This window comes from Entelurus aequoreus, linkage group LG12 (assembly GCF_033978785.1).
Source record: "Entelurus aequoreus isolate RoL-2023_Sb linkage group LG12, RoL_Eaeq_v1.1, whole genome shotgun sequence".
Lineage (NCBI taxonomy): Eukaryota > Metazoa > Chordata > Actinopteri > Syngnathiformes > Syngnathidae > Entelurus > Entelurus aequoreus.
Genome location: NC_084742.1, coordinates 4766821 through 4791764, shown reverse-complemented (window position 1 = coordinate 4791764; position 24944 = coordinate 4766821). Strand labels below are relative to the sequence as shown.

The window sequence follows — 24944 nt, the reverse complement described above, 5'->3', positions numbered from 1 at the left end:
ATTAGTAAAACACATTTTATAAGAATATATCTAAAATGTTGAATTATCCATCTAAAAACATTTTTTTTCCTTTTTTTTTTTTTTTTTTTTTTTTTACAAATGGCGAAACATTTATAATTTTTTTTCCAGTAATTTCCATATGTTTCTAATATTAGTCTTAAAAACAGCAAAACATATATAATATTAGCACTATATATTTGCAGTAAGTGTTTTTTTGTACAAATTATGAAAATTGTCATTATGTTTCCAGCACTTTAAGACTCTGTTTTAGGTACAATAATAGTACAATATAGTAATAAAATACTTTTTTTTTTGACAAACTGATAAAAAAAAAGAACTTTTTTAAGCATTCATAATCCTATAAATATTGTGGTCAGGTATTAATAACATTATATATTATTTAGAAATATTTTCATGTTGACCAAGTATTGTAAGTATGACACGTTTTGTATAAATATAATAATTTAAAATGTTTTGAAAATTACCTAAAGTTTTTTTTTTTCAAACGATACATTTTCCAAATTATTTTTCATAAATTTAATATAATAATAAAATACCGTCGTAATTATTTAAAAATAGTTTCATGTTGATAAAGTATTATAACACATTCTACAGTAATACAATATTTTAAAATGTTTCAAATGATCTATTTCTAATTTTTTTTTTTTTTTTACAAATCAACACAAAAAAAATCATACATTTCCACATTTTCTTGCATAAATAGTATTATCTTCAACAAATTTTATAAGAATATATCTAAAATGTTGAATTATCTATTTAAAGACTTTTTTTTTTCCTTTATTTATTTTTTTTTTTTTACAAATGGCAAAACATTTATAATTTTTTTTCCAGTAATTTCCATATGTTTCTTATATTAGTCTTAAAAACAGCAAAACATATATAATATTAGTACTATATATTTGCAGTAAGTGTTTTTTTGTACAAATTATGAAAATTGTCATTATGTTTCCAGCACTTTAAGACTCTGTTTTAGGTACAATAATAGTACAATATAGTAATAAAATACTTTTTTTTTTGACAAACTGATAAAAAAAAAAAAACTTTTTTAAGCATTCATAATCCTATAAATATTGTGGTCAGGTATTAATAACATTATATATTATTTAGAAATATTTTCATGTTGACCAAGTATTGTAAGTATGACAAGTTTTGTATAAATATAATAATTTAAAATGTTTTAAAAATTACCTAAAGTTTTTTTTTTTCAAACGATACATTTTCCAAATTATTTTTCATAAATTTAATATAATAATAAAATACCGTCGTAATTATCTAAAAATAGTTTCATGTTGATAAAGTATTATAACACATTTTACAGTAATACAATATTTTAAAATGTTTCAAATGATCTATTTCAAATTTTTTTTTTTTTTTTTTTACAAATCAACATTAAAAAAATCATACATTTCCACACATTTTCTTGCATAAATAGTATCATCTTCAACAAATTTTATAAGAATATATCTAAAATGTTGAATTATCTATTTAAAGACTTTTTTTTTTCCTTTCTTTTTTTTTTTTTTTTACAAATGGCGAAACATTTATAATTTTTTTTCCAGTAATTTCCATATGTTTTTTATATTAGTCTTAAAAACAGCAAAACATATATAATATTAGCACTATATATTTGCAGTAAGTGTTTTTTTGTACAAATTATGAAAATTGTCATTATGTTTCCAGCACTTTAAGACTCTGTTTTAGGTACAATAATAGTACAATATAGTAATAAAATACTTTTTTTTTTGGACAAACTGATTTAAAAAAATCTGATTTTTTTTTACACATTCATAATACTATAAATATTGTAGGTATATAATAATATTTTTATGTTGACACAGTATTAAAGAGGCTTTACACGGCAGGCGGTCAAGTGATGCACTTTGCTCTTGCACAGACAGACAGCAGAGGCTGGCCTAAGCCGAGAAGGTTCGAAGCCCCCGCCTCCTCCTACAACCCACCCCCCTCTCTCACCGCACTCAAGTTAAATTCTAAAACGTGAGCATTGACTGCTAAATCCCCTGCAGGAAGCCCGGGTGTGAGACATACAGTACAAGTGCAATGAAAGGTAAGGTTGTCATGGTCCAAAATGCTCAATATAGCCTGAATCAAGCCCTCGTTTCTCCCAAGACGATGCTGCCCAGAACAGCACCGGCAGCCAGACTGTGGACCCTCTGCCCGCCTCGGAGGAGAAGATGGAGGAGAGGGGTCAGTGGAGCAACAAGGTGGAGTTCATTCTGTCCGTTGCCGGCTCCATCATCGGCTTGGGCAACATGTGGCGCTTCCCGTACCTCTGCTACAAGAACGGAGGAGGTGAGACATCTTCTTTTTTTTATCATAACAACATTTTATTTGTCACTTTATATGTCTTTAGACTTTCTGTGTGGCTGCAGCCGAGCGGTTATAAAAAAGAAACTCGCCTTCTCTGGGTCTCGGAACAGCATGCGGTCGTTCTGCTCTCCGCGCCGCCTTTGGGGGCAGGGTCAAAGGTCAGGGCCGAGCGGGGTCAGACAGCTGTTGTTGCTTCTCACTCGCAGCAGCTGTCCTCACAGAGGCAGAAACGTTACGCCAGGACTCGAATAGACAGATCTTTGGTTAACCCTCTGGCGTCCGCGACCTCGATAGGCGACGCTGCGTGATGACGCAACAGCACAGTCACGCTTCAGACAACACGGGATTGTTGCAAAGTGTTATCTTACCACAATATTTATTCTAGTATTAAAAATACCCCAAAACAGAGCCTTTTTCGGTAATAATATTAGAAAATATATGGAAATTACTGAAAAAAATCATGAATCTTTTTATAATTTGTACAAAACAATACTTAACGGTAATTGCAAATCCATTATTCAAAACATTGTTAAATATCATGTTACTATAATATACTTATCATGCAAATGTAAGAAAATCTATGAAAGTTGACAAAACAAAGACATTTTAAATAATTAACTTAGAAATTAATAACATTATATTGCTATAAGGTAGTATACTATTATTATACCTATGAGAAGAATTTTTTTTGTAAATAATGTAAAAATATGTGTGGAAAATTCTAAATAAAATATGACAATTTGTTGTTGTTTTGTCAAAAAATTATATAAAAAAAGGTAATTTTTGTGAATTATTTTAAAATGTTTCTGGAGAATAATATTACTCTATTTATTGTACTATTATTATACCTTTTATATAATAAAATAAAGTATATGGAAATTACTGAAAAAAGAATTACATGGTTAGTAATTTAAAAACCCTTAATATTAAATAGATGATTTAACATTTTAAACTTTTTAAATATCATATTACTTTAAGCTGTGTTATACTATTTATATACTGAAGAAGGTAGTTTTATTTACAACATAACAAAATTGGAAATTTACAAAAAAATATGTGTGGAAAAATAATGAATAAAAAAAAGAAGCATTTTTATTATTTTGTTAAAAAGTATCAAACATGATAACGGTGTGTATCATTTTAGAATTTTAGAATTTGATATGTATTTTAGTTATAATTTAATGTGTATATTTATTATGTATATTTTTTATGTTATAATTTATATAATTATTAGCGCTATTATTATATATTTATGACATAACAAAATTGGAAATTTACAAAAAATATGTGTGGAAAAATAATGAATAAAAAAAAGAAGCATTTTTATTATTTTGTCAAAAAGTATCAAACATGATAACGGTGTGTATCATTTTAGAATTTTAGAATTTGATATGTATTTTAGTTATAATTTATTGTGTATATTTATTCTGTATAATTATTATGTTATAATTTATATAATTATTAGCACTATTATTATATATTTATGACTTTATACAATAAAATAAAATATATGGAAATTACTGAAGAAATAATTTGTAAAAAAACAATTATAATAAATAAATAATCTAACATTGTAACATTTATAAAAATCATATTACAATAAAATGTGCTATACTATTTCTATACTGAAGAAGAAAATTACATGTTTAATAATTTGGAAAAAAACAACAACAAACTTAATATTAAAATAGATGATTAAGTGAATTATATTTATAATAGCGCTTTTCTCTAGTGACTCAAAGTGCTTTACATTGTGAAACCCTATATCTAAGTTACATTTTTAAACCAATGTGGGTGGCACTGGGAGCAGGTGGGTAAAGTGTCTTGCCCAAGGACACAACGGCAGTGACTAGTTTGGCAGAATCGGGGATCGAACCTGGAACCCTCAAGTTGCTGGCACGGCCACTCTACCAACTGCTATACCGCCCCATTTAACACCTTAACAATTTGAAACATGGTATTACTTCAACATGTGTTATACTATTCACAAACTGAAGAAGATAGTTTTATGAACAATGCAAAAAATGTGTAGAAATTTACGATAAATATGTGTCAAAAATTATGTGTGAAAAAAAGACACATTCTTATGATTTTGTCTCAAAATTTACAAGAAAATAATCTCGTGAATTATTTTCTAATTGTTTATTTAATATTACTGTTATGATTCAATATGTATATATATTTTGTTATTATTTATATTTAATATTACTATTAATATACCTTTATGCCAGTTTTATAATAAAATTAATTATATGAAAATTAATCCAAAAAGTTAAATGTTGAATCATTTGTGAAAAAAATACTTAATATAAATAGATAATTACATTTTTTTAATTTTTAAATATCATATTAGTATACAATGTGTTATATGTACAATGTAAAAATTAAAAAATTTAAAAATAATTTTAAAAAAACAAACAAAATATTAAGATAATTTACAGTAGGGAGGGGATTCACATTTGCCACAGTTTACCTGACACATGAAACATGACGAATTGGTGTGGGGTGCACTATCCATTTTAACCGCCAGATGGCAGTAGGGTGCTTGATATCTTAAAATGTCCTTCATGGCAATTTCAACTTTGACCACAGCGTCCACAGCGGCCATTGCTATGTCGAGTGGCGCTTTCCATCATTTTCAACAGACTGCATTGCAACATGATTACCACCCCCTTCCCCTCACGCCAGATCCACAATAACATTTCTTCTCTGCACAGGGGCTTTCCTTATCCCGTATCTCATCTTCCTGTTTGCCTGCGGCGTTCCAGTCTTCTTCCTGGAGACGGCGCTGGGACAGTTCACCAGCGAGGGAGGGATAACATGCTGGAGAAAAATTAGCCCCTTGTTTGAAGGTATAACGATACTTATTATGTAATATATATATATATATATAAAATTATTTATATATATATATATATAAAATTATTTATATATATATATATATATATATATATATATATATATATATATATATATATATATATATATATATATATATATATATATATATATATATATATATATATATATATGTATATGTATATATATATATATATATATATATATATATATATATATATATATATATATATATATATATATATATATATATATATATATATATATATATATATATATATATATATATATGTATGTATGTATATGTACTGTATATGGGCAAGAAACTATATTTGGTAAAACCACATAATTTCTCACAGCCAGTGATGTTGTGTAGTCATAATATTATTATAAATAAAATCAAAATACTTAGCCGAATTAAATGAAGACTACTCTAGCAACAACTACGCTGATAGTAGCTAAAAAAGCTACTCTATAAGTCAATGGTTCTCAAACTTTTTTCACCCAGTACCAACTCAGAAAAAACTTGGCTCTCAAAGTACCACCATAATGACCAAAATAAGCGTAGTAGTATTCATTAAAAACAAAACTGTCTATTAGATAATGTTTTCTAACCACTGCACCATAATAAATTGATGGATGCTGGGCAGGATTTAATAGTACATAAACATGTTACTATTCTAAGTTACGGTTTTCCCAGAATGCAACAGGACATATAACATAGGTGCCACAAGGTGTTTACAAAGTGCAAAGAATAAGAGTCCCAATAAACAACGTATAATACTGTATGTATTTGTCATTAAAATAAAAATATATCAATCCAATTATGTTATCATTATAGGTTTTTATCATCTTAAGAATATAGCCATATAGCCAGAGTTCGCCCAATTCTCTCTCAGGGCAACACGGAGACGCTAATGCATGGTTTTATTAAAAGTCGTACAGATTGTTGTAACGCCCTGCTTTCTGGTCTTCCTAAAACGGTCATTACATCTTTGCATTTACTCCAAAATTCAGCGGCACGTGTCCTGACGAAGACCAGAAGGCTGGCTCACATTACACCAGTTTTAAAATCTCTGCATTGGCTTCCCGTGTGTTTAAGGATCCATTTGAAGGTTCTTCTTATGGTTTATAAAGGTTTTTATGGTATTGGGCCTTCTTATCTTTCAGATTTGCTTTTACCCTATGAGCCTTCCCGGGCCCTGAGATCCTCCGGCACTCATCTCCTAATAATTCCAAAAGTCAGGACACAAAGTCACGGGATGGCATCTTTCCACCATTATGGGCCCCGGTCTATGGAACAGCTTGCCGGAGGACCTCAGGGCTGCGGAGAACGTTCATGTTTTTAAGAGCGGGCTTAAGACCCACCTTTTTGATTTGACTGTTACCTGATATTAATTATTTTATTGAAGTCATTTGTATTTTACTTTTTATCCTATTAGTTATGCAAGATTGAGTTTTGTTCTATTTATTTATTTACTGTATATTATTATTTTTTTTTTTCTATTAATCTCCATATGTCTTACTTGTATTTTGTTCTTTATCTCTACTCATGGTTCTTACTATTTTACAAGTTTTATTATTTTTTTATTTTCCAACGTTCCTCAGATGAGCAATCTGCCTCAGGGGTTATCGGCTGTGCTTATAGGGGCGCTTTTGTGTCAGGGTCTTGGTGGCCATGGTCTGATGACCTCCTGGTGCAGATGGCTCCTGTGATAGTGTTTACTCACATGTTTCCTCTGTACTCAGCCATGCAATCATTTGTTTATATAGTTGCATGTGTGTGTAAGTTGTGTATGTGTGTGTTTGTGTTTGGAATCTGTGTCCGTGCGTACGTATGTGATAATGGGGGATATGGGTCACCGGGGTATTGTTTTTAACTTTGTAAAGCACCTTACGTTGCATTTCTTTTATGTATGAACAGCGCTTTATAAATAAAGTTTGATTGATTGATTATATAATAGTAACACTTTTAACATTATTTTGTTATTATCTGTATTTATTTTGATCACTAATGTCATTTATATTATTATACTAACAGTGTATGTAATTGATACATGGAAAAATATGACAAATATTCAACTATGATTATGTTATACATATTAATATTTCACTCTATATTAATCATGTTTTTTTTTCTTTTTTTTTAAACATCTTAAATTGAATTTAATCACTGATTTAACTGTTAAGTGTTGGGAATACATTAATCAAATATTTGAACAAATAGAAAAACACATCAATCAAAAATTGTCATATATTTTGCCATGTTTATACAGTATGAATGTTGTTTTTTCCAGTGGGTGCTTAAAATGAACGCAGCCTGTAAAACTTTTCACAGCCAATGAGCGAAATTTGCCATCATGTATTTCTTTAGTAAAAGAAAAATACATAAATCCAAATATGTTATCATGATATTTTAGTATAAACTCCCATTAACTGCCAAGATACCTGTGGCGGTGGGGGCGTGGCTATGGGTGTGACTATGGGCGTGGTCACCATGACATCATCGAGTAATTTGCATAATTAACTACAATGATATGATTTTCTCTAAAAAGGCTCAAAAAATGTATACTTACTAATTAATAATAACAGTTTTGTTTTAAACGTCCATCCATCCATCCATCCATCCATTTTACAATATAATTACAACACTTTATGTACATATTTATATACAGATTTGAACAATAAGTTATTCACTGAAATATATTTATTAATTGTGGTTCTTACAAAAAATATATCTCATAAAATGTAAAAGCTAAAATGTCTCTTAAAGGTCTGCCCCTTTAATTAGTGCATACTAAATAATTTAACTTTAGCCTACTACTACAACCATATTATTTACCAGCAACATAAAGTGAAACAGAGGCAGAGGTGTCCTGCCACAGTCAGTAACAAATAAACAGAAAACAGTAGTGGTCAAATACAAATAAGGCAACAAGAGAAGTATCCTACACTTCTCTTTTGTAAAGTAAATCTGAACAGCCTATATGGGCATCTACATCAACTATATGATGTGCCTGAGAAGCTGGACAGGACAAAAAAAATATATATATTTTTTTTTTTATTTGATTTTTTTTAAACTTTGTGGCGGACATAATTATTTCGTGGCGGGCCGCCACAAATAAATAAATGTGTGGGAAACACTGAACTTATTACATATTTTTTTGTTCCATGTATTTTGTATTTATTGTGAATGGTAATTCAGCACGTTTGAAAAAAAAAAAAAAAAAAAAAAAAAGGAACAGTATACAAAAAAATACAATAATTATTTTACATGTGATCATTTCCAATATATTCTCTATTTTTTTTATTTATTTTATTTACTTGGTTACTTGGTTGGTTAAAAATGATTTTAGCATTCTTCAATCTTCCCTGGCAATCAGCTAAAAGTATACTTAAAACAAAAAAACAATGACAATTATTTACAAAAAAATTCTTAATATATCTTTATAATTAAAGATAATATACCGGTATATGTTTCTGAGTAGAAGTGGAAGAAAGACAACATTTGCGTCAAATATTTAGAGACAGTCTTACAGAATACCAAAGGGCAATCAAAGCAAAGCAAAACTAGCACTTATCTTTCTAATCTTGTGTCTAACAACAGTCACAAACCCCAGGTGCTGTTCAACACTTTTAACTTGCTTATTAATCCAATGAACTCAAACAGTGCCGTGCCTTCTTCTACTCTCTTTGAACAATTTTTGACATTTTGTCACAGAGAAAATATCCATGATTAGACGGTCCTTTCCTGCCGTAGTCTCTTGGAAACATGTCTTACTACCTCCGAGTGTTTTGAGCCAGTGTCCCTCCCTGACTTAACAAATATAGTTCTACAGATTACGCCTTCTGCACACTGGACATTGTCCCATGTCGGCTTTCTAAAAATGTTTTTAACTCAATATTGTTTCCCAACCTCCTTGTGGTCTAGCCACTACTCAAAAAGATTAACCTTGACCCCGATATCTTATCGAATTTTAGACCAATCTCGAAGTTGCCATTTTTATCTAAGGTCCTAGAGGAGGTTGTTTATGATCAACTTCTGTCTTATCTGAACCCTCATGATATTGGAGAGAAATGTCAGTGTAGTTTTAAATCACAACATAGCACACAAGCTGTCTTTTTAAAAATCAAAGCTAGCAGGGGCCATTTTGATATTTTTTATTTTAAAAACCAATACAATATATGTATAAAAAATATACATTTAGGCTTCCACTCAGGCTTGATCCCGGGGACCCCAAAGGGTTTTGGTCCAAAAAATATAAAAAATGTGTCATTATTCAGTATTATTATTTGTAGGGATGTCCGATAATGGATTTTTGCCCATATCCGATATTCCGATATTGTCCAACTCTTTAATTACCAATACCGATATCAACCGATATGGAATTAACACATTATTATGCCTAATTTGGACAACCAGGTATGGTGAAGATAAGGTACTTTTTAAAAAAATTAGTAAAATAAGATAAATAAATTAAAAACATTTTCTTGAATAAAAAAGAAAGTACAACAATATAAAAACAGTTACATAGAAACTAGTAATGAATGAAAATGAGTCAAATGAACTGTTAAAGGTTAGTACTATTAGTGGACCAGCAGCACGCACAATCATGTGTGCTTACGGACTGTATCCCTTGCAGACTGTATTGATATATATTGATATATAATGTAGGAAGCAGAATATTAATAACAGAAAGAAACAACCCTTTTGTGTGAATGAGTGTAAATGGGGGAGGGAGGTTTTTTGGGTTGGTGCACTAATTGTAAGTGTATCTTGTGTTTTTTATGTAGATTTAATTTAAAAAAAAAAAAAAAAAAAAAAAAAAAAAAAAAAACGATACCGATAATAAAAAAAACGATACCGATAATTTCCGATATTACATTTTAACGCATATATCGGCCGATTTTATCGGACATCTCTAATTATTTGTGTTATTATTCAAGTTTTTAAATCTCTAGATCAACATTAGGTCTATCTGTCAATATAACATTTTTTAAAATATTTAAATTGTATGCTCTTTTTGTCAAAGAAAACCCTTTTTTTTTAAATGAAAAAAACACAAAATATGCAATATTTTCACCCAATAAAATTTTTAAGTGGGATATTTGAGATGATATGATAATTGGAGCCTTAAAAAGGTCAATAACTCATAACACCATTGATTTTAATTCATTTTTATTTTTGGAGCAATGACACTTAAAAACTAATCACACTAAAATTCTAGGGGATCCAAAAGGGTCCTAAAGTGTTAAAAAATAAATTATAATTTTTTTTTTTTTACTGTTTACTTTTAACACAATAATCTCGAGATCAACTTCAGATCTATCTGTCAATTATACGTTTTATTGTTGTTTATGTTTTTTGTTTGTTCGTTTTAGGCCCTTCTTTAAAAAAAAAAAAAAAACAGCTCGTTTTTTTACATGGCAAACACAAAATATGCAACATTTTCCCCCAAAAAATATCTCAAAATATTGAATGTGACGTAATTGGAGCCTTGAATAGGTCAATAATTCATAATGACATTGATTTTGATTCATTATCATTTTTTAAAGAAAGAAACAGCTTTGTGTGATTAGAGTAAACATTGCAACATTTTCTTGTTACATTTCACCTGTTTGCTCTTTAAATACCACTTTTTGTGTTTTTTATTTTTTTCTATCGTATTTTTAAAATGTGCCGTGGGGCCGTTAAAAAATGACCTGCGGGCCGCAAATGGCCCCCGGGCCGCACTTTGGACACCTCTGCTGTAGACCATAGCATTCTTATAACTTGCCCCGAGTCTTGTGTATTAAAAGTACAACTCTGAATTGGTTCCAGTCATTTTTCACCAACAGGAGCTTTTCTGTAAAACTAGGCCAGTACTCCACCTCTGAGTCTGCCCTCAACTATGGTGTACACCAAAGATCCATTTTGTGGTGTTCTTTTAGTGCACTTTTGTGCTCGTCACCGATTGTCTCAAACAAACACCATATTCAAACATAAAGGTGTCCGTATGTGCACTTGGCACCAGGACACCCTATGCCGCAGTTCGATGATCGACTTTGTGGTTATGTCATCGGATTTGGGGTCTCATGTTTTGGATACTCGGGTGAAGAGAGCTTTCAACCGATCACGCCTGGTGGTGAGTCGGCTCCGATGGTGGGGGAGGATACCGGACGGATCCGGCAGGCCCAAACGCATAGTGAGGGTCCGCTGGGAACGTCTGGCAGAGTCTCCCGTCATAGAGAGTTTTAATTCTTACCTCTGGAAGAACTTTGAACATTTTACAAGGGAGGCCCTGGACATTGAGTCTGAGTGGACCATGTTCCGTGCCTTGGAAGGCCTAGAGGCAGCCGATCGGAGCTGTGGCCGCAAGGTGGTCGGTGCCTCCTGTGGCGGTAATCGCAGAAGGATGAGGGATGTCGTCAAACTGAAGGAGGCTCATGGGACTCTGGAGGCCTTGCGGTGTGCGGCTTTGGCAGTTAGATAGGCAAAAACTCGGACATGAGAGGAGTTTGGAGAAGTTTTAAATTGTTTCTCATGTCTGTACAGCTGAACAAACTGAACTGAAACTGAAAAGATCGGTAGGTTGGAGTTCAAATCCCAGCCGAGTCATACCAAAGACTATAAAAATGGGACCCGTTTCCTCCCTGCTTGGCACTCAGCATCAAGGGTTGGACTTGGGGGTTAAATCACCAAAATGATTCCCGGGCGCGGCGCCGCTGCTGCCCACTGCTCCCCAAAGGGGATGGGTCAAATGCAGAGGACAAATTTCACCACATCTAGTGTGTGTGTGACAATCATTGGTACTTTAATCTTAATCTTAATCTTAAATTATACATTTGACAAATATTAAGAAAAATACTGGAAAAAAAACAAACATACGAAGCAATATTGTTTGTGTTTTATTATTTCAATGTTAATTTGTTTTAAATGTATACACTTAATTTTTTTTAAATTTAATGATAGCTGATAACATTAGAATATAAAATAAGATGCAAATGTATTGAATGATTGATTGATGAGGTATTTTAATGGTGTATCAGTATAAATAATAAAAATACAGTATTATTTTATATATATACACTACCGTTCAAAAGTTTGGGGTCACATTGAAATGTCCTTATTTTTGAAGGAAAAGCACTGTACTTTTCAATGAAGATAACTTTAAACTAGTCTTAACTTGAAAGAAATACACTCTATACATTGCTAATGTGGTAAATGACTATTCTAGCTGCAAATGTCTGCTTTTTGGTGCAATATCTACATAGGTGTATAGAGGCCCATTTCCAGCAACTATCACTCCAGTGTTCTAATGGTACAATGTGTTTGCTCAATGGCTCAGAAGGCTAATTGATGATTAGAAAACCCTTGTGCAATCATGTTCACACATCTGAAAACAGTTTAGCTCGTTACAGAAGCTACACAACTGACCTTCCTTTGAGCAGATTGAGTTTCTGGAGCATCACATTTGTGGGGTCAATTAAACGCTCAAAATGGCCAGAAAAAGAGAACTTTCATCTGAAACTCGACAGTCTATTCTTGTTCTTAGAAATGAAGGCTATTCCACAAAATTGTTTGGGTGACCCCAAACTTTTGAACGGTAGTGTTTATACAATCATTTCTCTTTGTGACTGAATTTGAATGTTTTTCTCCAGGTCTTGGCTACGGCACACAAGTGATCGTGACCTTGCTGAACTTCTACTACATCGTGGTCCTGGCTTGGGGGATGTTCTACCTGTCCTTCTCCTTCTCCTGGGACCTCGCCTGGTCTTCCTGCAACAACTCGTGGAACACTGGTACTGTGCCGGGACCACTTTGTCTTTGTGAAGAAACCTCTTGAACGTTCTACTCAACTTCTCCAGAAAACTGTGTGGAGTTCCAGCGGAGAAACACCTCCATCAACCAAACCATCTTCTCCAATGCCACCTCTCCTGTCATGGAGTTTTGGGAGTGAGTTCCATCGTGTGTCTCACGTCACATGTTTTAGGGAGGGGGCGACCATGCACGACTCTCTTTGGTCTCAACAGGAGACGAGCGCTAAGGATCTCGCCCGGCATCGACCATATGGGCTCGCTCAACTGGGACCTGGTTCTGTGTCTGTTCATCGCCTGGGTTATGTGCTACTTTTGCATCTGGAAGGGGGTTAAGTCCACAGGAAAGGTGAGTGGGCGTCAAAATAGCATCTTTGTTTCAGTTGTTGACTGATAAGTCATTTTGTGTCAATGCAGGTGGTCTACTTCACTGCAACCTTCCCTTATTTGATGCTTATTGTGCTGCTGGTGCGAGGGCTCACTCTGCCTGGTGCCGGCATCGGCATCCAGTTCTACCTCTATCCTGATTTGGGACGTCTGGCAGACCCACAGGTACCCACAAAACAAACCATGGCATGGCACTGAGGATTGAGGAAAAACGACACCTTTTAGGTGTCCACACTACAGAATAGCCAAAATAAACACCCTCTAAAAATACAATATGAGTTGGGGAAATTGTGTTAGATGTAAATATAAACGGAATACAATGATTTGCAAATCCTTTTCAACCCATATTCAGTTGAATATGCTACAAAGACAACATATTTGATGTTCAAACTCATAAACTTTATTTTTTTTTTGCAAATAATAATTAACTTAGAATTTCATAGCTTCAACACGTGCCAAAGTAGTTGGGAAAGGGCATGTTCACCACTGTGTTACATGGCCTTTCCTTTTAACAACACTCAGTAAAGGTTTGGGAACTGAGGAGACACATTTTTGAAGCTTCTCAGGTGGAATTCTTTCCCATTCTTGCTTGATGTACAGCTTAAGTTGTTCAACAGTCCGGGGGTCTCCCTTCTGCTATTTTAGGCTTCACACATTTTCAATGGGAGACAGGTCTGGACTACAGGCAGGCCAGTCTAGTACCCGCACTCTTTTACTATGAAGCCACGTTGATGTAACACGTGGCTTGGCATTGTCTTGCTGAAATAAGCAGGGGCGTCCATGGTAACGTTGCTTGGATGGCAACATATGTTGCTCCAAAACCTGTATGTACCTTTCAGCATTAATGGCGCCTTCACAAATGTGTAAGTTACCCATGTCTTGGGCACTAATACACCCCCATACCATCACACATGCTGGCTTTTACACTTTGCGCCTATAACAATCCGGATGGTTCTTTTCCTCTTTGACGTCCACAGTTTCCAAAAACAATTTGAAATGTGGACTCGTCAGACCACAGAACCCTTTTCCACTTTGTATCAGTCCATCTTAGATGAGCTCAGGCCCAGCGAAGCCGACGGCGTTTCTGGGTGTTGTTGATAAACGGTTTTTGCCTTGCATAGGAGAGTTTTAACTTGCACTTACAGATGTAGCGACCAACTGTAGTTTCTGACAGTGAGTTTCTGAAGTGTTCCTGAGCCCATGTGGTGATATCCTTTACACACTGATGTGGCTTGTTGATGCAGTACAGCCTGAGGGATGGAAGGTCACGGGCTTAGCTGCTTACGTGCAGTGATTTCTCCAGATTCTCTGAACCCTTTGATGATATTACGGAGCGTAGATGGTGAAATCCCTAAATTCCTTGCAATAGCTGGTTGAGAAAGGTTTTTCTTAAACTGTTCAACAATTTGCTCACGCATTTGTTGACAAAGTGGTGACCCTCGCCCCATCCTTGTTAGTGAATGACTGAGCATTTCATGGAATGTATTTTTATACCCAATCATGGCACCCACCTGTTCCCAATGTGCCTGTTCACCTGTGGGATGTTCCAAATAAGTGTTTGATGAGCATTCCTCAACTTTATCCGTATTTATTGCCACCTTTCCCAACTTCTTTGCCACGTGTTGCTGGCATCAAATTCTAAAGTTAATGATTATTTGCAAAAAAAATAAGTTTATCAGTTTGAACATCAAATATGTTGTCTTTGTAGCATATTCAACTGAATATGGGTTGAAAATGATTTGCAAATCATTGTATTCCGTTTACATTTACATCTAACACCATTTCCCAACTCATAAGGAAACGGGGTTTGTACTTTTGAACACATTTTATTATATTTGTTGTAATAACATATAAACACATCAATAAATGAAGGTATGAATGAATGGTAGTAAAAAGAAAAAGAACATGGTGTTTTTATACTTTTTTTAAACAATTTAATTAATGTACTTATATTATAGCTTTTAAATATAATTAGAGTAATAGTAATAGTATTAACAATAATCGTTAAAAAAAGTGAGATAAACACATTTATAGGTAATTTTGTTCAGTGTACTTATATATCATTTTTAAAATATAATATTATTGGTACTAATAAAAGGAAAATAACATGTTTTAGATAATGTGAACTATTTTAAGGTAATCTATTTTTATTATTTTAAAAATAATAGTGATAGTATCAATTAACATAACATGATGCTCTTTTAAATAGATATGTTTTTAAATTTATTTAAGCAATTTACTTATATTTAATCTTCAAATTGTTTTAATTTAATTACATAATAAATTATAATATTAATATCAATAATTATAATAACAAAAAAAGAACATGGTGTTTTTGAAATAAACGTTTAAATGTATTTTTTTAAGTTAATTTTATCAATGTACTTTGCTTTAATCTTTTAAATACAATATTGATAACAATAAGGAAGAAAAAAATATGTTTTTAAATACTGTAAAAAAATATTCTAAATATTATAATGGAAAATAAATAAATAAATAAAACAGATTGGTGATTCACCAATTTTACTGAACTGGACGTTTTCTGACACGCCAAAACAATGAAATGTTCTTCCACTGGATGGCTTTGGTGTTTCCACCTGTTACCGTTCATACCTTATTTTTCTTCAGTGGTGCGCCGTCAGATCTAATGTCAAACATGTGCCTACGCACAGAAAGTAGAACAAAAGGTATGAGATTGTGATCGATATCGGCAGATCGGCAGCATGGCAATATCTGTATGGCGCATGAAGTCGTATAGATTAATATCTTTGTTCAGTTTGCAGCTAAACAGCTTTTACCGGTATACGTTGTTTTTGTCCAAACATCTGCATTTGTGAGGCCTGCTTCACCATCTCTGGTTGAGGTTTAGACTCTTCAGTTCTTCCCCAAATGAGAACCTATTGGTGTTCTGCCCCCTGCTGGCAGGGAAACACTAGGTGCAGGCCACCCATGGTTCCGAATGGGGTCCTGCTGGGTCCATCTGTGCTATGTAAAAAGAAGCAGGAACTGCAAGGATCAGATCAAACGCCAGGCCAGGACTCTTGCTAGGACTGTAAACAGGACCACAGAGTGCAGACCAGGCCCCCCATATTGCTGTAAAACTGCGGTCCAATCAGACCAGCCTGTAGTGTCTTGGACTGTAGACGTTTGGTAATGAGTATTCATTGCATGTTAATTATTACACATCAGTGAATTCCTCTGGATCATACGACCGTTGCGTGTCACGTGCATTGCTGCCTTAATGGTGTACTGTAGTTAAATAAACGCGCTCGGCTGCACTATTTAACATAAAGTTATGTAATCCTTGTAATACTCCGTGCATTTACTGAGTTTGTTCCCTTCTTGTACCACAAATAAAAGCAAATCCAGATAGCCAAGAATATTAACATAAAACACATTATAGAGAATAAGTAGTTTTTCCATACATAAAGCAATGTGAAATACATACACATGATGCATGAAATGTATATATGAACATTTAATATAAGTTTCCACTTAATTGAAGGTTATTATAGGCGAATAATAGAAAAGCCACTCGGATGCCCTGCAATGAGGTGACACCCCCCGCGACCCCGAGAGGGACAAGCGGTAGAAAATGGATGGATGGATGGCACTCGGATGCCTCTTTTACACTTTGCTTCTGTTAAATATCCATCCATTTTCTACCGCTTAATCCCTTCGGGGTCGCGAGGGGTGCTGGAGCCTATCTCATACTGATGATAATAATAATAATAATAAAAAGCGATTTAATCTATTTTTCATTTAATTAATTTACTTATATTTATTATTTTATTATATAAAATACAATAATTATACTGTAATGTCAATTATTAATAAAATAATTTTGTAAATACATGTTAATTAATTTAATCAATTGACTTATTTTTCATCTTTAAAAAGTAAATATTTTTTTGAAATATATTAGTAAATAAGAATTTAAAATAATAAACAATAATATTATTATTAATAAACTTGGTGTTTTTTAAATATTGTAAAAATGTTTTTACATTAATTACATTTGATTGTATTTAATTTCTAAAATAGCATTGACACCAAAAAAACGTGGTGGGAGGTAAATCGGCAATTCCCAACCACTGGAGCCAATGTCACTGAATCACACCTGTTGTGACTCACCAAACAATCTCGCCTTCTTTATCAAAGTGCTGGCATTCGCAACTTTCTTTGGCCCAATGGTGGCTTAATTTTGCAATAAAAAAGATTCTGTTTGGGCACATGATTTCACAGAATGGTACGCGGGCAAACTAGTTTGTTCTGCGCAATGCGACGTACAAAAAGCGAGGCCTACGAAAACAAAAGTACTACGGCACATTATAATTTCAAAATGTTTTCATACAGATGTTTTATTACAATTTTTCCTTTTTGAAGGTATGGATGGACGCCGGGACCCAGATCTTCTTCTCCTATGCTATTTGCTTAGGGTCCCTCACTGCGCTGGGCAGCTACAACAAGTACAACAACAACTGCTACAGGTGCGTCTATCCTACACCTGCACACCGCGTCAACAGGAAGTCAAAGTTCACATATGCGTTGCAGAGACTGCCTGGCGCTCTGCTTTCTGAACAGCGGCACCAGCTTTGTGGCCGGCTTCGCCATCTTCTCCATCCTGGGTTTCATGTCGTACGAGCAGAATGTTCCCATCTCAGAGGTGGCAGAGTCCGGTAAGATCCGACACGACGGGTCAACAGATTTTTTTTTATTTTTACATTTAATCAACTTTCCTCCTGCAGGTCCTGGTCTTGCCTTCATTGCTTACCCTCGTGCCGTGACCATGATGCCTTTCTCTCCTCTGTGGGCCGCACTCTTCTTCATCATGATTGTTTTCTTAGGGCTGGACAGTCAGGTGAGCTGCTGAATACTCTTATGAATGAATGACGAGCCTGTAAAAATGACACTACCTCCGCTTTAGTTTGTGTGTGTGGAGAGCCTGGTGACCGCCATCGTCGACATGTACCCTGCCGTGTTCCGACGTAAAAACCGCAGGGAGCTCTTCCTCCTGGTTGTGGCTTTTCTCTCCTTCCTGGTGGGCCTCGTCATGCTAATGGAGGTAGGTACAAAATTAATAATGTGTTAGCATTCTAACAATAAGCATGTGTCAAGTACCAAGTTCTGCGATGAGGTGGCGACTTGTCCAGGGTGTACCCCGCCTTCCGCCCGAATGCAGCTGAGATAGGCTCCAGCACCCCCTGTGATCCCAAAACTGGGACAAGTGGTAGAAAATGGATGGATGGAAGTACCGAGTTATATGACTCTTGAGGTGTACGGCAGCAAAATGAGCAAATAAAAATGTGCATGTTAACAGGTAGCATGTATCACGTGCCAAGTTGATGGCTGTAAAGTGTAGGCTTGCAAAAAATGGCTAAAAAAGTTAGCGTGCTAAGGTTAGCATGTTAACAGTTAGCATATGTCACGTGTGAAAATATTTGATAAAAATAATAGGGATAATACAAACCCCGTTTCCATATGAGTTGGGAAATTGTGTTAGATGTAAATATAAACGGAATACAATGATTTGCAAATCCTTTTTATCCCATATTCAATTGAATGCACTACAAAGACAAGATATTTGATGTTCAAACTCATAAACTTAATTTTTTTTGTGCTAATAATTACCTTAGAATTTCATGGCTGCAACACGTGCCTAAGTAGTTGGGAAAGGGCATGTTCACCACTGTGTTACATGGCCTTTCCTTTTAAAAACACTCAGTAAACGTTTGGGAACTGAGGAGACATTTTTGAAGCTTCTCAGGTGGAATTCTTTCCCATTCTTGCTTGATGTACAGCTTAAGTTGTTCAACAGTCCGGGGGTCTCCCTTCTGCTATTTTAGGCTTCATAATGCGCCACACATTTTCAATGGGAGACAGGTCTGGACTACAGGCAGGCCAGTCTAGTACCCGCACTCTTTTACTATGAAGCCACGTTGATGTAACACGTGGCTTGGCATTGTCTTGCTGAAATAAGCAGGGGCGTCCATGGTAACGTTGCTTGGATGGCAACATATGTTGCTCCAAAAGCTGTATGTGCCTTTCAGCATTAATGGCGCCTTCACAGATGTGTAAGTTACCCATGTCTTGGGCACTAATACACCCCCATACCATCACACATGCTGCCTTTTCAACTTTGCGCCTATAACAATCCGGATGGTTCTTTTCCTCTTTGACGTCCAGTTTCCAAAAACAATTTGAAATGTGGACTCGTCAGACCACAGAACACTTTTCCACTTTGAATCAGTCCATCTTAGATGAGCTCGGGCCCAGCGAAGCCGACGGCGTTTCTGGGTGTTGTTGATAAAAGGGTTTTCGCCTTGCATAGGAGAGTTTTAACTTGCACTTACAGATGTAGCGACCAACTGTAGTTACTGACAGTGGGTTTCTGAAGTGTTCCTGAGCCCATGTGGTGATATCCTTTACACACTGATGTGGCTTGTTGATGCAGTACAGCCTGAGGGATGGAAGGTCACGGGCTTAGCTGCTTACGTGCAGTGATTTCTCCAGATTCTCTGAACCCTTTGATGATATTACGGAGCGTAGATGGTGAAATCCCTAAATTCCTTGCAATAGCTGGTTGAGAAATGTTTTTCTTAAACTGTTCAATTTGCTCACGCATTTGTTGACAAAGTGGTGACCCTTGCCCCATCCTTGTTTGTGAATGACTGAGCATTTCATGGAATCTACTTTTATACCCCATCATGGCACCCACCTGTTCCCAATGTGCCTGTTCACCTGTGGGATGTTCCAAATAAGTGTTTGATGAGCATTCCTCAACTTTATCAGTATTTATTGCCACCTTTCCAACTTCTTTGTCACGTGTTGCTGGCATCAAATTATAAAGTTAATGATTATTTGCAAAAAAAACATTTTTTGATCAGTTTGAACATCAAATATGTTGTCATTGTAGCATATTCAACTGAATATGGGTTGAAAATGATTTGCATATCATTGTATTCCGTTTATATTTACATCTAACACAATTTCCCAACTCATATGGAAACAGGGTTTGTACTATACTACTACTATTACCACTAATAATGATAATACTAGTAATAATAAATGAAACATCTTTTTTTTTAAATACTGTTTTAATTTACATAATTGATTAAATGATATTTGATATTTTAAATACATAATGATAATAATTTAATATTAGAACATGGTATTTTTTAAATACTGTAAAAAAAATGTGATGAAATGTAATCAGATTTGTTTTAATGCAATAATAAGAATAATAGCATATTTGGTTATTTGAATGGGTGTTCAAACATTACTACACGGTAAACCCGAATAGGTAAGCAGAACTCCAAAAAAGTGAGGCAATCAGTTGCCACATATTTTTTGAGTTCATAAACTCAAATATTTGAGTATATCAGATCGTAAATATTTGAAGTTCATGTTAAATCCATCCATCCATCCATTTTCTACCGCTTATCCCCTTCGGGGTCGTGGGGGGTGCTGGAGCCTATCTCAGCTACACCCTGGATAAGTCACCACCTCAAGTTTATGTTAAATGTACTTTTAAACTATAATTGAATTAAACTTACACCAATTAAGCAAACTCAAAAATGTTCCTCCTCGTGTATGCTGCCTGAAGAGGAATTGCACGCAAATGCTACAAAATAAAAGCACTTCCTCTCTACGTGCGTGTGCGCGCGCACGTGCATGTAAAAATGTATATACTGTATACACACACACACAGAGTATAATAACAATACACATCTATAATGCGATTGATTCATTCTTAATTTATTCTTGATTCGACTTAATGCTTTGTTCTTTCAAAATAAGACAACATTATGTTTAATCCACTGAGTTGTAAGTAACTGAGTTAATTATTTTAAGTAGCGGTTACATAATCTGCAAACAAGTTAATATTGATTAAAAATGATAAGTTTAATGAAGGAAAATGTTACTCACACATTTTTAAGTAGGTACAACTTTTAACAACTTTTTAAGTTTACACCATCCATCCATCCATTTTTTACCGCTTGTTCCTTTCGGGATCGTGGGGGGCGCTGGAGCCTATCTCAGCTGCATTCGGGCGGTAGGCGGGTACACCCTGGACAAGTCGACTGCTTTTTTAAAAATGTGTTTAAGTTTTAACTTTCCTAACATATAGCATATATGAATCTGGTGGTAATATTACTAGTTTATTCCAAACATGCATAGTTACACTGTGGTACGTCACTTATTCAAGCAAAGCTTATGAAGCTAATAGATGAAGTGTTGCTCTTTCCAGGGTGGGATGTACGTCTTCCAGCTCTTCGACTACTACGCCGCCAGTGGCATGTGTCTTCTCTTCATGGGCCTCTTTGAGACCGTCTGCATCGCTTGGGTCTACGGTAAGCCGCCTTTAAACAGGAGGTGCTACTGTAGGGTTTACTAAGTTAAGTTAAAGTACCAATGATTGTCACACACACACACACACACACACACACACTAGGTGTGGTGAAATTTGTCCTCTGCATTCGACCCATCCCCTTGTTCACCCCCTGGGAGGTGAGGGGAGCAGTGGGCAGCAGCAGTGGCCGCGCCCGGGAATCATTTTTGGTGATTTAACCCCCAATTCCAACCCTTGATGCGGAGTGCCAAGCAGGGAGGTAATGGGTCCCATTTTTTTAGTCTTTGGTATGACTCGGTTTGAACTCACAACCTGACGATCTCAGGGCGGACACTCTATAACCCAGGCCTGGGCAATTATTTTGACTCGGGGGCCACATTTAGAGAAAAAAATGTGTCTGTCTATCTATTTTTATGAATACTAATACAAAACCTCACAATAATGTCTGATTGAAAGCTAAAAACGTTATGAAAGACCGCCTTAAAAAACGTAATGAAATTTTAAATTTTTCTATGACGGATAAAACACTGAATATTGACAAAATATGAACGTCACACCCCCTTTCAATCGATATATTTTACAATCAAGTGAAACGCAACAAAAATGCAACAAACAGTGAAATATGAACGCGAAGGGTACAAAATAAACCCCACCTACAATCTGATATACCTGATATATCACTAAGCTTTAGAACTTTGTTGTGAAAATCTACCTACTCAGTGGCCTAGTGGTTAGAGTGTCCGCCCTGAGATCGGTAGGTTGTGAGTTCAAACCCCGGCCGGGTCATACCAAAGACTATAAAAATGGGACCCATTACCTCCCTGCTTGGCACTCAGCATCAAGGGTTGGAATTGGGGGTTAAATCACCAAAAATGATTCCCGGGCGCGGCCACCGCTGCTGCCCACTGCTCCCCTCACCTCCCAGGGGGTGATCAAGGGGATGGGTCAAATGCAGAGGACAAATTTCACCACACCTAGTGTGTGTGTGTGACAATCATTGGTACTTTAACTTTAACTTTAACTTAAATCTCCTTCCGCATCTGTGGAAACGCTTCCCGCCCGCACTGTTGGTGCCTCGTCTGAGCTGCTGTGACGTAGATTACCATAGTAACCAATTAGATCAGTGGTCCCCAACCACCGGTACCGGTCCGCGGACCGATTGGTACCGGGCCGCACAAGAAATTTAAAAAAAAAATTAATGAAATCAACATAACAAACACAATATATACATTATGTATCAATATAAATCAATACAGTCTGCAGGGATACAGTCCGTAAGCACACATGATTGTATTTAATTATGTAAAAAAAAATAAAAAAAATAAATAAATAAATATACCCCCCCCCCCCCCCCCCCCCCCCCCACCGGTCCGTGGGACAAATTTTCAAGCGTTGACCGGTCCGCAGCTACAAAAAGGTTGGGGACCACTGAATTAGATGACCATAGTAACTAATTAGATTACCATAGTAACTTGCATATCATCCAAAAGCGCAGATTCCAACCATTGAAATACTTTGTGTAGTTCAAGACTTACGGTCATTAGAAAACATGACTGCACATCATAATGGCAGCTACACTTTCCATCTTAAAGATCTAAAAAAAATGATTTGATTTGCTTATGCAACGGGCCGCATGTGGCCACCGGTCCTTAATTTGCCCAGGTCTGCTCTAACCACTAGCTGTTCGAAAAAATATGTCTCGATTTCGATATTTCAGGTGCGGATCGCTTTTACGATAACATCGAAGACATGATCGGCTACCGCCCTGGGCCTTATATCAAATACTGCTGGTTGTTCTTCACCCCAGCCACCTGCATTGTGAGTTTCACACCTCTTCTCATGACAATTTAGTAGGAAATGGTACAAAATATATGTCTCATTGTGTCCATAGGGTACATTTGCATTCTCTCTCATTAAATACACCCCTTTAAAGTACAACAATGAGTATGTGTACCCATGGTGGGGGTACGTGATTGGCTGGCTGCTGGCTCTTTCCTCCATGGTTTGCATCCCTCTTTGGATGGTGTACAAGATCAGCACCACCCAGGGGACATTCAGAGAGGTAAAAACGCCTCATTTCTTTATTTCTTGAAGAAATTACATTTTGTGTCTTTCCTCCAGCGCATTCAACTGCTCATCACACCATCAGAGGATTTGCCCAAAACAAAGCGGGAGCAGGAGAGGTTGCTGGCCATTTTTGCTCCAGAGGAAAACACCAACAGGAATAAAAATGGCTACCATCCCGTTTCGGAGCAAGACTCCAACTTATGAGGCTCCAACTAATTTCTATATGCACCACTTAGATGTATTGATATAGCCCTGAAGCCATATTTGTATCATATTATTGTAATATCATGAGTGATTTTTGTATGTACAAGAATGCAATAAAATGTATTTTATATTTTAAGGTGAACTATCTGATGAAAATATGTAAGATTACTGTTGTAGAACTAATGTATCAATATAGATTTTTATTTTGACTGTAACAAATTGTCTGTATAAAAATAATTTGTATGTCTGTTTTTAGATAAAGGTGTAAAATCCGACAACAAAACATGTGTAAATCACTATCCTTCCAAGTATATCTTTATCTGTATTTACAAACCCTTACAAGGGAAAATACTGAGGACAGAACATATTTCATAAGTTAACCCTAAAGCATTCTGGGATTTTGGGGGGCTAAAACATCTGAAGATGGTCATACCAAAGGTAAATGTAAGCTGTCATTGACCATTTGGAGTAGAGGAATGCTTCTCAATTATTTTCTCCACATCGCTACTTTAAATACCGGTAGTATCATTTGTCTATAAAATTGTTGTAAGTACACCTCTGCACGACATTGTGTCTTTAGAAACATTAAACAAAAACAAAATAGACAAAAGTAATACAGATCAACTTACAGCAAAAAATAACTATTGACATTGTTTTTTAGAAAATATTTAAAGTGCATCAATTTGCCTGAAATCAAAAAAGAAAATAATTCCTATTTTTGACTGACTTGAGCCATTTAATACTGAACATCCATCCATCCATCCCTTTTCTACCGCTTGTCCCTTTCGGGGTCGCGGAGCCTAAGAAAATAAAATAAACTCAATAAGAAAATAAGTTCAAATTGATCAACTAATGCAACAATTTGTGCTATTTCTTTTTTTTAATGAATCAAAATGATGAAGTCAGGAATAATGGCTATAATTAACGC

At 35.1% G+C, this 24944-nt stretch overlaps 1 protein-coding gene across 1 annotated transcript; it reads left to right on the top strand.

The window, feature by feature from the left end:
* Positions 1–1987: 1987 nt before the first annotated feature.
* Positions 1988–24289, top strand: LOC133661356 (sodium- and chloride-dependent GABA transporter 2-like). The gene is made up of 15 exons (XM_062064513.1): positions 1988–2086; positions 2149–2331; positions 5067–5201; positions 12850–12990; positions 13057–13144; positions 13222–13354; positions 13423–13557; positions 17779–17882; positions 17947–18071; positions 18141–18253; positions 18320–18457; positions 21644–21746; positions 23463–23563; positions 23637–23807; positions 23867–24289. Exons 1-15 carry the CDS (start codon positions 2080–2082, stop codon positions 24014–24016), a joined length of 1827 nt encoding a protein of 608 aa, XP_061920497.1. The 5' UTR covers positions 1988–2079; the 3' UTR covers positions 24017–24289.
* Positions 24290–24944: the final 655 nt, after the last annotated feature.

Coding starts and splice junctions, on each gene's coding strand:
- LOC133661356 (XM_062064513.1), top strand. Junction 2,332..5,066: donor CTGCTACAAGAACGGAGGAG/GTGAGACATCTT, acceptor TTCTCTGCACAG/GGGCTTTCCTTATCCCGTAT. Junction 5,202..12,849: donor AATTAGCCCCTTGTTTGAAG/GTATAACGATAC, acceptor GTTTTTCTCCAG/GTCTTGGCTACGGCACACAA.